Here is a 14,844-nt window from a genome sequence, read left to right as displayed (position 1 = left end):
CCACACTCACCAGCGGCGGTGGGAAGTGACGCAACCCAGCACCAGCCCGTTCTACTCCGCCAGTTCTCAGCCACGGTGCTCTGCTTCCCGCCACTGGTGAGTGTGGTGAAAGGATCGCCCCATGCACTCACTGGCGGCGGGAAGCAGAGAGACGCAGCCCCAGTCCGCTCCGCTTCCCTTGCCCCGGCCCCAGCCATAGCCATGTCACTCAGGTTGGGGAAAGGACCGCCCCTGGCTCTCACCGGCGGTGGGAAGCGGAGTGCTACGGCTAGGAGCTGGTGGAGTAGAGCGGCCTGGGGCCGGACCGCTCCACTTCCCACTGCTGCCAGTGAGTGGGGGATCCCTTTCCCCAAACCCCCTCTCCCAAGCGATATGGCTGGGGCTGGGGCGAGGGAAGCGGAGCGGCCTGTTCCTGGCCCCCCGCTAATCTCCTGGGCCACTCTGGGCCTGTGGGGCCCCCAAAAGTGGCCCCCCACAGCTCCTGCCTCCCAGACCCTGGGGTGGGGGGGGAGGCCTGAGGCTGTGTAGGGCACCCAAATGGCTAGAGACTGTCCTACATACACAGACCCCACTGAATTCACATATTATAGGCACATAAACTCTCCATTACCCCTAAGATACAACAATTTCCCCTTACCGACCAAGTCACAGTGTTAATAACATTACATAGCATTAGTCATAACACTATTACATATCAGCTCTGCATCTGTCACATAAGTGTTTACCATTGAGTAACATGAGGTACTACTCCCATTCTCTGCAAGCTAGGGAAAAGAGACAGGTTATCCAACTTGGAAGTCCTGCATGACAGAACAGAGCACTAGCCCTAGGTGGGCCTAGTCTGTACAGTTTAAATACTAGAGGATTATTTTATATCGCTTGAAACATTGGTACCTACAAGTTACATCCTCTACTGCAGCAAGCTGGCATATTTAGATTTGTATTCCTCTTTGTTCTGGGGAAGCAGAATAGACATAGGTATTAATAGAAGAAATCTTGTCAGAAGTCCCTGGTCAACAAGTCTTTAGAATTAATAACTCTTTCCCATTAGAGATATCAAAATCTTATCTAAAGATTTCTGAATGAGAATACTCAAAATAGTGGCACAAGGACTAAATTAACTTCTTACTTTCAGGGGTGATTTTTTTTTCTCTTTTTAAATTGTAGGCAGCCACCACGCAATATTCTTGATCTACAAGGCTGCAACACTAGGGGCAGGCTTGCCTGGAATTGCACTGACTACAACAACTTCTATCATGCTGACAGCAAATGGGCTACAATGACCAGGGATAGCTGGTCATCAAGGGGATCTGCGCTTCCCAGCTTAAAGGTACAGTACTTTCCCTAAATTTATAGCTGAAAATTTCAAATCGAGACTGTGGTAGTGGCAAGAAAATGATAGATTAAAGGCTGGCTTCTTAGGCCTCGTCTACATTAGGTGTGTGTGTGTGGGGGGAGGGGGGTCGATGTAAGATACGCAACTTCAGCTACAGGAATAGCGTAGCTGAAATCAACGTATTTTATTTAGACTTACCTCCCGTCCTCACGGTGCGGGATCGACGGCTGCGGCTCCCCCCTCGACTCCGCTACAGCTGCTTGCCCTGGTGGAGTTCCGGAGTCGACGTGAGTGTTCGGGGATCGATATATCATGTCAAGACAAGACGCGATATATCAATCCCCGATAGATCGATCGCTACCCCCCGATCCGGCGGGTAGTCTGGACATAACCCTTAGAGTTGTGGAGTTTGGTGCTGGTCCTGTAGAGCTTGGCAGCGCTTTTTAATTGAGGAACAATCATATACTCTGTTCTAGAAGAAAGTTTAGCTAAATAAACATGCTTAAAACTAAAGTGATCAGCATCAGCAGGCCAGTCCCTATACAGGTTTTTAGGGCCTATATAGAACCTCAAAAAACAGGTCTTAGCACCTGTAGTGTATAGTATTCTAGAAACACAGGAATAGTTGGAGCACTAATAGTCGCCAAAGCAATACTGGTTTGTTAGTTTAGTGATAACTAAACAAATACCAAGAGGAGATTAACTGTCTAGGCTTTTTTGTGTGCATGCGCACACACTCCTAGGCCACAGAGGTTCAATAGTAAAATAAAACGGCCCAACAGTTCATACCTGAAAAGAAATGATTATAGGCATTGTTGGAATTCAGCTCCAGAATGGGGACCCACTCTCTCGTTGCTCAGATACCAGCTCCAGTCCTCTTTCCATATAATTCAAGTTGGATACCCCAATCACCTCATCACTCTGTGGTAGGGGAAAGGCCATGAAAACAAAAGTACTCATGAATCCATTCTTCTCCAGCTGAAAACAGTTCTAACTCCATCCGTAACAGGGCAACTGATTGCTCTCTGTATGGGAACCTCTTTGCTCATAGAAGGAACAATGGAGCTTTCCTTCTGTCATAAAGGCTTTTTTAGCAGATCACCATGGGATCATTAGAACTCCAAAATTCAGTTTATAGGAGACTGCATTTATTTTTAAAAGCTCGAGATAGCACTAGCGAGCTTATGAGTGACTGTCTTGATCTTGAGGGCTCTCTGGACAACATGCAGTTCATACTTGTAATTCATAGACTGTCTTAGTCCTGGGATTGAGCCAAAACAGAAGATTGACTGTGACATATTACAAGGGTAGTTTTTCAGCATGTGGATTACTAGTATGTGGCAATTAAGCTAATTTTATGTGGGAACAGCAGTATCATAAGGTCAGAGTCTTGTGCTTTGTTTACCAATCCATCCAGCTGCCTTTTCCCACATCTAAAATCCTGGCTTTCATTTTTAGTTTCACTCCATTGCTTTTCAATTGTGTATATACAGAAAACAGAATAGCAAGAATATATTAAGCCATCACTGGTTATTGAACTGACTTCATCCTACCTATATTTTATCATGTCTCCTGTACTGGAGGGAAAAGCTATTCTTTAAAACACTATTTTTCTTTGTTTTACACCAGAGTTAGCATATAGTCCACAGTAGTTCTATCAATTGCAGCTCACTGGGGTAAAAATAAAAACAATAAAAAACTAGTGGTCTTCAATAAATAAGTAGAGAAGGTACATCACCACCAGCTTTGTAATTCCAGTTGCCATTTATTTCATGGAATATAAATCTTAAAGCAGGTATCTGCCTCTGGTATTAGTATTATTTTGTTTCAGGACATTTTTTAAACAAATCCTGAATTTTGTTGGCAAGTATCAACTCATGGAATTGAGGTTAATAGTGAAAAATTACATCCCCAAGCCTTGACTGCCTTAATCTGTTTTGAATACCCTATCAGTTTTATTACTCATTGTTAGTCTCAGAGAGTCTACGTTTTTTTATTTACAGATGTACACGCCCTCTCCTACTTTCTGACTCCTCTGCTTGGGTGTTGCATGTGTACTGATCTATAGCTCCTGTTGATACCATTCAATTTATGCTCCCGCTTCTTGTCCAACTGCTGATATCCTGTTCCATCCTCAACCCCTCATTCATTCATAAAATGTTCCCTAAAATAACATAAAAATTCATAGAAGATTAGGGTTAGAGACCTCAGGAGGTCATCTAGTCCAATTCCCTGCTCAAAGATGGACCAACCCCAACTAAATCATCTCAGCCAGGGCTTTGTCATTCCGGGCCTTAAAAATCTCTAAGGATGGATTCCACCACCTCCATAGGGAACCCATTCCAGTGCTCCACCACCCTCCTAGTGAAATAGTTTTTCCTAATATTCAACCTAGATATCCCCCATTGCAATTTGAGACCATTGCTCCTTGTTCTGTCATCTGCCACCACTGAGAACAGCCGAGCTCCATCCTCTCTGGAACCCCCCTTCAGGTAGTTGAAGGCTGCTATCAAATCCCCCCACTCTTCTTTTCTGCAGACTAAACAAGCCTAGTTCCCTCAGACTCTCCTCATAAGTCATGTGCCCCAGCCCCCTGATCATTTTCCTTGCCCTCCACTGGACTCTCTCCAATTTGTCCACATCCTTTCTGTAATGAGGGGGCCGCAACACAGGATGCAATACTCCCAATGTGGCCTCACCAGTGCTGAATAGAGGGGAATAATCACTTCCCTCCATCTCCTGGCAATGCTACTAATGCAGCCCAATATGCCGTTAACCTTCTTGGCAACAAGGGCACACTGTTGACTCATATCCAGTGTCTCGTCCACTGTAATACCCAGGTCCTTTTCTGCAGAACTGCTGAATTGTTAGGGTCAATGCATTAGCTAGCGTTCTCAGCCTTATTGATTAAGTCACAAGTAAAGATCCAGTTTATGGACTTATCCTAAACCTAGGTAGAAGTTTTCACTCAACAGGAGATAGCCGCATAACTCAGCACAAATGGTGCTCTGGTTACGGCCTAGACCAACAAGGGAAAATGCAAGTCAGGATTACGACCAAGAGGCACAGCTGTGCAAGTGTTCTCTGCATGCTACTAGGCCTTCAGTCTCATGAGCACCAAGTTCTGTTTACCTTAAAAAGGTCACTGTTTTGGTAAGAGTCCTATGTAAAGGACAGGCTATGCAGTTCACCACAAAGTGAGTGAGTGTGAAATCCTAGTGATAATAGAGTAAAACAAAGTTGTATTCACTGAATGTACGGGACAGAGCTTGGTACCACACCAAGCACTGTAGGAGATTCCAGATATATGTCAAAAGGCTACAAAGTTTACAGTTACTGGTTCAAAATAAAAGAAACTGAAGCCATTTCAGGGAGATGCACAGTGAGGAGAACTTGATGCCAGGAGTTATTTTTCTTGTCCCCTTCAGCCTGAGATATTACTAATCTTTATGGAGTTCAAACTGAAGATGGAATGAATGGTTATAAAGATACAAACCAGACTGTACCTCAGCTCTATTCCCAAACACAAGGGTGCAAAAAAAATTGTTACATTAATCCCCTCTCTTCTCCGTGTATGTAATGATTGGCTGCAAGGCCAACAGATCCAGTCGCTTCTACAGTTTCTCCATTCAAATCTCATGCTGCTCTGAGGCCTCCAGACTGGAGAGTTGCTTGGTGCACTCTGGACAATATCCAGCTTGGAAGCTTTAGAAAGATGATGGATTTAGCATAAAAAAACTGCCCTGAAACAACTGGAAATCTGGTGAAGTCTGTGATTGTTCATGCACATTAAAAAAAAATAAAAATAAAATAAAGTAGAGAAAATTGAGTGAAGCACAAAAATACAAATACAGAATCTCAGGCTCTTACGGCACTTGGCACATGGACAAGTATAAATAATTTTGTTTTTAAAATAAAGTCATATAGATGTTATGAAAAGCCTTATGTTATGAAAGGGTAAGGAGTGAACCTGGAAACAGGCACAGGCCTATGTGATATCTATTGAATTAAGAGATAACTAGTTCCTCCACAGAACCTAATTAGCGAGGGCATTCGGAACATTCGTGTTCACTCAATTTTCATTTCTGCTCACAGATCACTTTTAAGGTATCAGCTTTGGCTGTGTATAAATGGAGAGGGGGCATCTGTAGATTTGAGTAGAGTTTAGGGAACATAAGCCCTCGAACCTTGCGAATACTGTCTATTACAGTGGTTCCCAAACTGGAGTTCATGAACCCTGAGGGTTCACGAAATGTTAGAGGGGGTTCTCGGGAAAAAAATTCCCTAATGGCGGACAAAGCTGTCCCTAGGGACCCCGGGCAGCAAGGGGCCAGCAGCACGGAGCCATTAGACTTCCACGAGCTAAGCAGATCAAAGCAAGTATATCTATCACACTGAAGAGATTTAAACTTCAAGACTCCTTATAAATGGAAAGGGAGGTGGGTATTTTTTGCTGTTTTTAAAATTAAATAGGCAGCTGGTATTTTTTATTTTAAATTATTATGAAGAACAAGTTTAAGCTTTGTTGTAATGTGTATTGTTTGCCTGGATTGCCTGGAATGCTCAAGACCTGAATGCTTGTGTAGGAGGAATTCTGAGTTGGCTTCTTAAATACCTTCATGATGTTTCACATCTGATACTCCTTGATGAAACATAGGAGCCTTGTCTTATAACAGGCTTATTCAAAGTGATACAAGCTACGAAAGTGAGATATTGGAAGAGTGTCGCCATTTTCATAATGTAATAAAAATACTGTAATAATAAATAATAATAAATAGTGTGTAATAAGCATGTCATAAAAACAAATTTTATATTTCCCAGATCACTGCTTTTATAATTTATACTCAGATAAGGAGAAAATCCCTGGAAATATTCATTTTTAGGAGGGGGTTCGCGAGACTTGACATTTTAGTGAAAGGGGTTCACAGGTTGTTGAAGTTTGGGAACCACTGGTCTATTACAATGTCATATCTGCTGCTGCACTACTGATAATGGTACTAGCCAACTGTACCCATCAATGCAGTGTTCAAGCCGAGCTTTATCCACCAGAAGCAGAAAAACATTTCTAAGAAGATATTTAAAAGGAAAAAAAAAGGCAAGACAATTTAAACTGAATTCAAAAAGTTTATTGCACCAAATGTTGCAAAGAAATAGACCAAAATTATACTGTACATAAACAGCAGTAAGAAAAAAATTTCCACAGTTTGATACTGATACCCATTCAGTCAATCCTAAAAAAAGGAAATCCTCTCATAAAACATGCAATAGCAACACAATTAGATTTGCTTCTAGTATGGATAACCAGTTATGTATGTCATTTTAGTCCATTTAACTGGAGTAGCTAATGTATAGTATATAATTGGCAGTTTAGACTCAATTCTGATTGGAGTTCTTTTAAGTCAAGAGCGGAGGTTGGGGAGAGGGAATCTTGCTTTAGATAGTGACCAAGTTGTGTCACCTTTACATACAACAGTTTGGTGTTTTGAAAAAAGGCTTTTCACTTTCAAGAGTGAAAATATACAAGCAAAACAACTTACTTATTATTTTGTTCTCCAAATTATAGCTATGAAACACAAAAAATTAAAAGTATATATTCATACATTTGAGGCAGAAGAACTATAGTTTAGATTCATTAATAATTTAGGACGCTATAAACTAGATTAAAATGTTTAGCTCTTATTGAAACTGCTTTAGATTAAAAGACTTTAATTATATGCAGTCCTATAGCTTAGTGTTCACCTGTACTGGCATTTCTCCCCCAGGTCTGTAAAAGTTTAATTTAATCTGAAGAGTGTACATTCTTTACATTGGAATGTGTAAACTGCGGTTCTGTAGGGTTTTGAAAGATTACTCAGCCTCACTTGTGTGGAAGAAAAATATGGATTAAGAAGTTTACAAAAGATTTATAATACTGATAAAAATAAAAAAGCTTTGGAATCTTGAAGATTTAAGCTACATTTTTATTTCACTGTAAGTTTTAAACATTTTTCCTGTACATTCATATCACTTTTCATTCTATTAAAAAAATAAAACAAACATGCTATAAAGATGTCTAACACAACATTTGTACATACTTACTGCTCTGTCATGCCCAACCAGCAAGATGCTACAAAAATGTTCAACAGGTAAGCTTTACAAAGTTGAAGAGCCCTAAAGGTAGTATCCTGTCAATTGAGGTAGTATATTTGGTGGGAGGGAGAAATATTTAAGTTTCTTTAAACTAAAGCCACCATTTTTTTTAAATTAAGAATTATACAAACCTTAATTTTAGAGATCAATTGAGACTAAAAATAGGGCAGTCTCGTGTAATTAGTGAAGAGCAGCAAAGCGTTATATAAAAGGCAATAATTATACTGTAAAGATTTTATATTGGGCTGAGGAAAAGTTGATTGCATTTGAATCAATTCATACATCGCCTTAAATTAACGTACAATTTTATCAAACAGCAGCACTTGTTGGGGGTAAGTGGTAAATTAAGGATTTCTGATCAAGGTTCTAATCCTGCAACATGCTGTGTGCAGGTTGACTTGCCTTCAATGGGGCTCCATGTGGATACAGAGGTCTGCTTGCAGGCATCTCTCTGCAAGTCAGTTCAGACGGAAGCAAGACAAGCCATTTTTTGTTGAACATAAACAGGAACTAGACAAACTAAATTACTATGAAAAAACTGCAGGGCATGAAGTAATGAGAATGCATAAAATACAGAATTCTTGCATACTTACAAGGAAAGTCATTACACACACCTACACACTTACTAAGCGGAGAGGGGAAGTTTGCCAACAGGTGCACTTGCTATGTCATTTGGTTTCAAGCAAACCATGGAGTGGAGGTCAAAGCAGCTCGGGGGAACCAAATCAGGGCAAGCAGATTTCTTCATGTATCAGCAATAAGATAACCCAAACCTCAGGAAGACTGTAGCCACTCTGAAGAGCATATTGGGAAAAAGGATTAATTGTCTACAGTGCAATTAAACACCCATGACTGGCCTAGGTCAGCTGATTCATGCTCATGGGGCTTGGGCTGCGCGGCTATAAAATTGCAGTGTAGACATTTGGGCGTGGGGTGAAGCACAGGCTCTGGGACCCCAGGAGGAGGAAGTGTCCCACAGTCCATGCTCCAGCCCAAGCCTGAAAGTCTATACTGCAATTTTATAGACCTGCAGCCTGAGTTAGATGACACGGCCCATCCCTGGGTGTTTCATTGCTGTGCAGACATACTCTGAAAGTACTATGCAAAAGGAGACTCCTGGAATGTTAGATTGGAGAACCAAATCTTAAATAATCTTATCTGTTTAGAACTCATACCTGGAAATTAAGAGTCTTTCAACTTGGACACAAACCTTCTGCACAAAAATTTCTCATGGTAAATCTACACGTTCCTCTCAGACAGACAGAGACAGACTAACAAGATTAAGGGCAATTCTCTGTCATATTTAGAACAAAATGAAAATCCCCATAATACTCACCTTTTCTCACTTTAATTATTGAAGATTTTCTTTAGAAAACCCAATTATCAGGGCAGTATGAACTGAAACTCTGTACTTAAATGGGTCCCTACAATGCTGGGAATTCTGGAATCACCAGCAAGGATGGTTCAGTGAGCCAATTAATAAATCCTAGCAGGTAGGAATGATTCTAGTCGGAAGAGTTCATGTTTCTAAACAAGTATTTAGACAGCTTCGTATCAAATGCTAAAAGTACCCAATACTACTCATGTCTGTGTTTCCACGGAATGTTTGATAGTCTAACACTCTGCTTGGGTGGGTTCCTTGCCTCTAGCTTTCTTTGAAAATAATGTTTTTATTTTCTTTTGCCCTTTCTTGGTCTAAATAGTTTCATATGCTGCTCAATAGTGTTCAATGAAAAAAGTAACATTGTACCTTGCTGTGTATACATTGTATGTAAATAGTAAAGTTTGTGCCTGTGAGCAGAGAATTTTAGATAACTGTATACTATTATATGGAACAATATAGAGACTGGTGCTATGAACTATTTGACCCAATGGGCAAGTTTCTTCCTCAAAGCAGTTAGTCCTTAATAGATTAGAAGGCACTGAGATGATAGTGCAAAAGTTCTGTAGAATCATAGTGGATGTTCATATTAATAAATCATGATGTCCAGGCTTGTCATTGTCCTCTTTGTTTCACTTAAAACAGCCCCTACTTTCAGTGTGAATAAAAGGTCAACTCCAAATAGTAGCAATGCATTTGACCAGTATTTTTTTTTTTTAAATAAACTTTTGTTGAGTTTATGCCAATTGGTTGGTGTATGTGCGCACACACACACACACACACACACACACACACACACACACACACAGTGTAACACATTTGGTAACATATTGTACGTTAGCTTGTCAAACGGAAATATCTTAGATGGCAATATTGGATTCCATTAAGACTTAGGACCAATTCCCAGTTTTACAGGTCATACAGAAACTCAAAAATCTATTAATGTTGTAAATGCAACAATGTAAACTTGTAGTAGAAATTCTATAAGGCTTTCTAAAAAAATCCTCCTCTCTCTCAAAAAGCCTTCTTCATACTAATGTTGGGGTGGCACTACTTATAATCTGAGCTCATTCTGTTTTTTCATCAGTAAAACTAGAAGCAGCTGCAGCTTCCTTTTATCCTTAAAAAAAAAAAAAAGAAAAAAGAAAGAAACAAACCTCACACATGCCACATAACTCAGCTGCTGAGTCAAAGTTTCTTGTTTTGAGCTGGCCACTACTACAATACAAAAGGATGTTTGTGTTCTGCAAAACTTCATGTCCATCCAAACACCTCTGTATAGGAATGCTACATACATAGTTTACAGCGCCAGCTCTGCAACCAAAGAAGCACACAAAACACCATGCGATCACAAGTGCAGTATTAGAAGAACCATCCTATTCCACCTGTTCTTTTTACTGCCACCTCATGGGTTTTATTAGCAGTGTTTTCTGCTAACAGTTCAGTGTTCGCTGTAGTGTTTACTTTTGTCATTTAAAAAGACCGCAAGGATGCATTCACCTTCATGATTCGTTAACTTCAGAAGCGAGTGTAAAAAAAAAAAAAAACCAACCTGAATGCCTTTTACATTATGTAAACTGAAGTCTTTAGATAAAGTGTCCAGCTGAAAGTTGAATCAAAAGGTGTTGGAATGCACTGCCATCACCTGCTCCCCTTTACCGGTACTTGGCACGTCTGTTCTTCATTCAAGATTCCTGTAGTTTGTTTAGGGAATGACTATCCTGAGATTTTAACTTATAAGAGTATTTGAGCAACATACGGGGAGTGAGTGCTTGCGATAGCAGCCAACAAAGGCAAGTCATTGGATTCAATCCTAGAAGTTTAAGAAAAGGAAGAAGGCTTTTAAATATTTATCTATCCACCTTTTACCGGAAACAAAGAAACAAAAGTTTCCCCCTCCGTCTCCCACCTTCCTAATCCACACCAGAAATAATTGGAGGTCACTCCCTATATCACTGGTGATTTAAAAGGCTGAAGTGAGGTCTCTTATCATTAAGGGTTCATTATTTTTATTATTATTTGACCAGTCATAGCATACCAATAAATGTACAGTAGTATATTTTCATTTGTAGATTTTTACAAAATAAGAGATCAGTGTTCTTGTGTCATGCATTATCTTTGCTTGCTTTTAAATTCTTCACTAATTCACAAAATTCAGTTTGCAGCTTCTTCCAAGCCATTAGTGTGAAATAATCAGGTTCTACTGCATTAGTACCACACTAACACCAGTTTGAAGAAAATAGTCAGTTTTTCACAAGTATTGTATATAATCAAAATCAGACAGGCTCAGTGTTTCAGCACCACAACAGCTTTGCACCTCCTGAGACAGAGGTTCATGTTCTTAGCACTCCAGGTAAAAAGTTAAAATTTATTCACCCAGGCTCTACAAAACTCAAGATTCCACAAATTGAGACTATGGCCATAATAAACAATTTAACATTCCAAAGGCATATTGCATCAAAGCCTCAGTAGATGTTTTTGACAACAGATCCTGATCTGAACAGCATTACAGCTGAAGTTGCTTGACAAGAACACATACCCACTCTGCAATCAAAGCAGGAGTAGAAAAAGCACGGCCCTGTCAGCTATGGCGTTCAGATCAGGATATGAGATTTGATGAGAAACAGAATGGAGCACCTCATATAGCTGTGGGGAGGGAAAGTTAAAGAACAGGGAAAGCAAAGAGTAAAAGGAAGGAAGTGTGACTTAGTGGCTAGAAAACTGGACTGGGACTCAGGAGACCAGATTTCTATTCCTAGTTCTGACACTGGCATGGTGGGTGACCTTGGACAATTCCCATAACCTCTATGCTTCAGTTTCCCCATCTGTAAAATGAGGATAATGATATGGCCTCCTTTGTAAAGTGCTTTGAGATCTACAGATGAAGAGTGCTATGTAAGAGCTAAATATTATTATTATTATTAAAACACTAAGAAATAGCCAGAGAAATTGCAAGCTCTTTTGTTCGGTGTTTGTACAGCACACAGCACAATGGGGTCCTTGTCTATGATTAGGCTCCGAGGTGCTACATTAATACAAATAATGAAAATCAATAAATGTAGGATTGACAGAGGGAGAAAGACAGAAGAAAAAAATGGACACAGTCTCTTCATTTGGCTGTTGGACAAGAGGAATACAGTGAATGTACAGAAAGGCTGAAAAGTGAACAACTGAGAAAAACTTCAAAGAAAACCAAGTCATGCACCTTAGTGACTGAGTTACTGTACATAACTGATTAAAAAAAACAAACCCAAAATGTCACACATGATTAACAGCAAGAAGGCTAGCATGCATTTTTAACAGTTAAAGCTAATTAGTATCAGAACTGATTTCTGTCTTATTTCTGAAGATGGGCTTTTAAATTATTGTAGAGAACAAAATCAGTAGGAAAGGGGAGCGGAGAACACAAGCCAGTCTGACCAGCACACTGAGAACAGCTATGTGTGTGTGTTTGGTCTTCAGGATGTAGACAGGTGCACGTGTAAAGGCTGCATGTAAAGTGAGTAAAACACACTATTATATATAATTGCTGAAAGGAGAACACCCGTTCGTGTCCCCACACCTGCCTTTTGTATCCAGAACAATGAATACTCCTGACCCCCCCCCCAAAAAAAACCCAAACAAACCCCAACACCCCAACATTTGGAGGCACTGCTTCTGCCCACCCTGAAACTTCGATACAAAAGGGGGAAAAAAAGATCGGATTGACTGATAACAGGCCAAGTCCCATTCTGTTTGCCCGACAAACTGCTCATAAAAAAAACGTTAATTTTTCTTCAAGAAAATAAGGACCTGCTATGGTTCTTGATGCTAAATTTTAAACAGTTCAGTTTGACTTCCAGATAGCTCAGTGGCACACGTTTTCACACTTTATTTAGCATCTCTCTCATACAAGCCTAGAGGGTAGTGAGAAGCAAGCCTACTCACTGAACAGTGGGGTAGCATTTGAACTTCAAGGGAGTTTGGTCAATCTTGCCAGTAGTTTATAGCAGCTCTAAAGTCTTACTCACCCCAATACAATTCCTAGCTCTTTTACATGAACTCTTGTATGTCCTCGCAGGTATTCCGAAAGCATTTTGCTTTTGAGGTACATCTCCTGTAGCCTATCCTCAAGATGCATTATGCACTGTAAAAAACACACCAGAAATTTCAAGAATCGATTTAGCTTTCATGTGAAATCATTGTAAATGTGTAAACTCATAATTTTAGCTATTATACCAGGAGGCATGATGTAAGTTTAGCGTAACTTAAAACCCCCAAAAGAATAGGCATAGTGCTCTTTGTAAGTGGCCAACACAATCATAGCAAAACGGATCATTTTTCAGAGATTTGGGTCAGGCTATCTTTCCTGGCTAGCACTTTTGTTGCAGTCAACCAGCCATATCCAACTCCCACTGTAGTCAATGACAGTCTTTTCACTAACTTAAATAAAAGCTGGATCTGACCCAAAGACATTTAAGGCATCTAATTAAAACTGAAACTTGAAGACTTTGACTAGGCCATCTTTATTACTAGTCACTACTGTTTTTCTGAAAGATACAACTTAAATAGCTGAATCTAAAATCGGAACTTTATAGCTCTGCAGAATTGCCAGTTTTGAAGAAACTAAGAATTATAAAAAATAGCACTTTCAATTTTATTTTATATTTGCAATAAAGTGTATGAAGACAGTGACGTGGGCTGGAGTGACAGGTTCTTTTGTTCATTAATTTATTTTAAAATCTCATTTATGAACCCCTTGTAGAGGTTTTGCAGTACTAGTGCTAAAGGGTTTTAATATTGGTTCAACGGTGTTTAATAACTAAATACTAGTTGTCAAATGGTAAAAGTTGAAGTTAAATTGGTATTTCAGTAATTAGACTTTTAAAGATCGCATTGTCCATTAACTAAATATACTAGAAGTTCATATGCTTTTTATAGATTTGAGAGAGAGAAGTTAAGTGTGAGAGCAATTATGTAAGAGAATAGGTGAAATACCGGGTGCTATTGCAGTCAGAGGCAAAACTACCAGGGGGCCAAAATTACACCCAATATTTTTAGTGCTAGAATATGAACTGGTAAGACACTTTATTGCATATTTTGGTACAGGACACAGGATGTGTATTAAATTTGATACATCATCTCTCTGCAGCAAAGACCAGTTCACCAAAATCAAACTAATTCAGCTCTGCATGCTCCTAGAGATGAAGGCAAGCAGCGTATGCAGTAAGTCACATTGCAGAGTACATCTGACAGGAGAAGGCAGCAATTAGACACGCACCAGGAGCATGCAACTTTAGGTCACATTAAGTATATTTCTCAAGTTTAAGGAGTAAAAACCCTGCATTTGTTAAAGCATATGGAATTCTTAACACTGTCCTAGAAGTTTGAATTTCCTTTTGTATTTTATGCTAATGTACAATAAATTCTGCTAATTAAAGTGTAAGACAGAAGAGAGCTGTGCTTGGTAGGTAAGATAACATTATTTTGATGTTCTTTAACAGCATAAATAAATATTTGAACAATCATTCTTTCAGTTCATAATGGTTCTTATATACTTGAGAACAGATAATGGACCAACTGTTTAATACTTTGGGTAGTAGGAAAAGGAGATACCATCTCACGACACAGTGCTAGCTAAGGTGAATTGACAACAGCTTGACTTAACATTTTCACTAAATACCCACATCACAGACGAGGATCAGAACATGGTATGAGCTAGGATAACACATTCTCCATGCACCCTCAAATGCAAAGGGAATCCATTAATGCAGTGGTTCTCAACCAGGGGTATGGGTACCCTTGGGGATACGCAGAGGTCTTGTTTATACTGCTCTATACTGAAATGTAAGTACAATATATCTATTCCAATCGATTTTATAATTATATAGTAAAAATGAGAAAGTAAGCCATTTTTCCGTGACCGTGTGCTGTGACTCTTGTATTTTTATATCTGATTTTGTAAGCAAGTAGTTTTTAAGTGAGGCATAACTTGGGGGTACTCGAGACTAATCAGACT

At 39.6% G+C, this 14,844-nt stretch overlaps 2 protein-coding genes across 20 annotated transcripts in view; one reads left to right on the top strand and one right to left on the bottom strand.

Moving 5' to 3' along the window:
• The window catches only part of FNIP2 (folliculin interacting protein 2), a 92,660-nt gene that overhangs the window by 12,568 nt on the left and 65,248 nt on the right, over positions 1-14,844 (bottom strand). For 8 of the 12 annotated variants that reach the window (XR_010601834.1, XM_005299309.4, XM_008169388.4 and 5 more), the window contains 2 exons: positions 12,857-12,972; positions 6,448-10,659 (listed from right to left, as the gene is read on the bottom strand). Coding sequence is in view for 7 of the 12 variants with exons in the window: in XM_005299309.4 (XP_005299366.1) it covers positions 10,581-10,659; positions 12,857-12,972 (195 nt within the window). In the remaining 5 variants the exon portion in view is untranslated. Of the gene's footprint in view, positions 1-6,447; positions 10,660-12,856; positions 12,973-14,844 lie in introns of those variants that run through there. The other 4 variants (XR_010601833.1, XR_010601832.1, XR_010601830.1 and 1 more) reach the window with 2 other exon arrangements.
• Positions 1-14,844, top strand: part of SPMIP2 (sperm microtubule inner protein 2) — a 124,719-nt gene that overhangs the window by 53,787 nt on the left and 56,088 nt on the right. For 3 of the 8 annotated variants that reach the window (XM_065597928.1, XM_024106213.3, XM_024106211.3), the window contains exon 4: positions 1,168-1,330. In XM_065597928.1, the coding sequence (XP_065454000.1) occupies positions 1,168-1,330 (163 nt within the window). Of the gene's footprint in view, positions 1-1,167; positions 1,331-1,528; positions 9,995-11,908; positions 12,858-13,977; positions 14,348-14,844 lie in introns of those variants that run through there. The other 5 variants (XM_024106212.3, XM_065597927.1, XM_065597925.1 and 2 more) reach the window with 5 other exon arrangements.

This window comes from Chrysemys picta, chromosome 5, assembly GCF_011386835.1.
Source record: "Chrysemys picta bellii isolate R12L10 chromosome 5, ASM1138683v2, whole genome shotgun sequence".
NCBI classification, from domain to species: domain Eukaryota; kingdom Metazoa; phylum Chordata; order Testudines; family Emydidae; genus Chrysemys; species Chrysemys picta.
The sequence above is the reverse complement of the archived record's forward strand: the minus strand, read 5'-3'. Positions and strand labels throughout refer to the sequence as shown.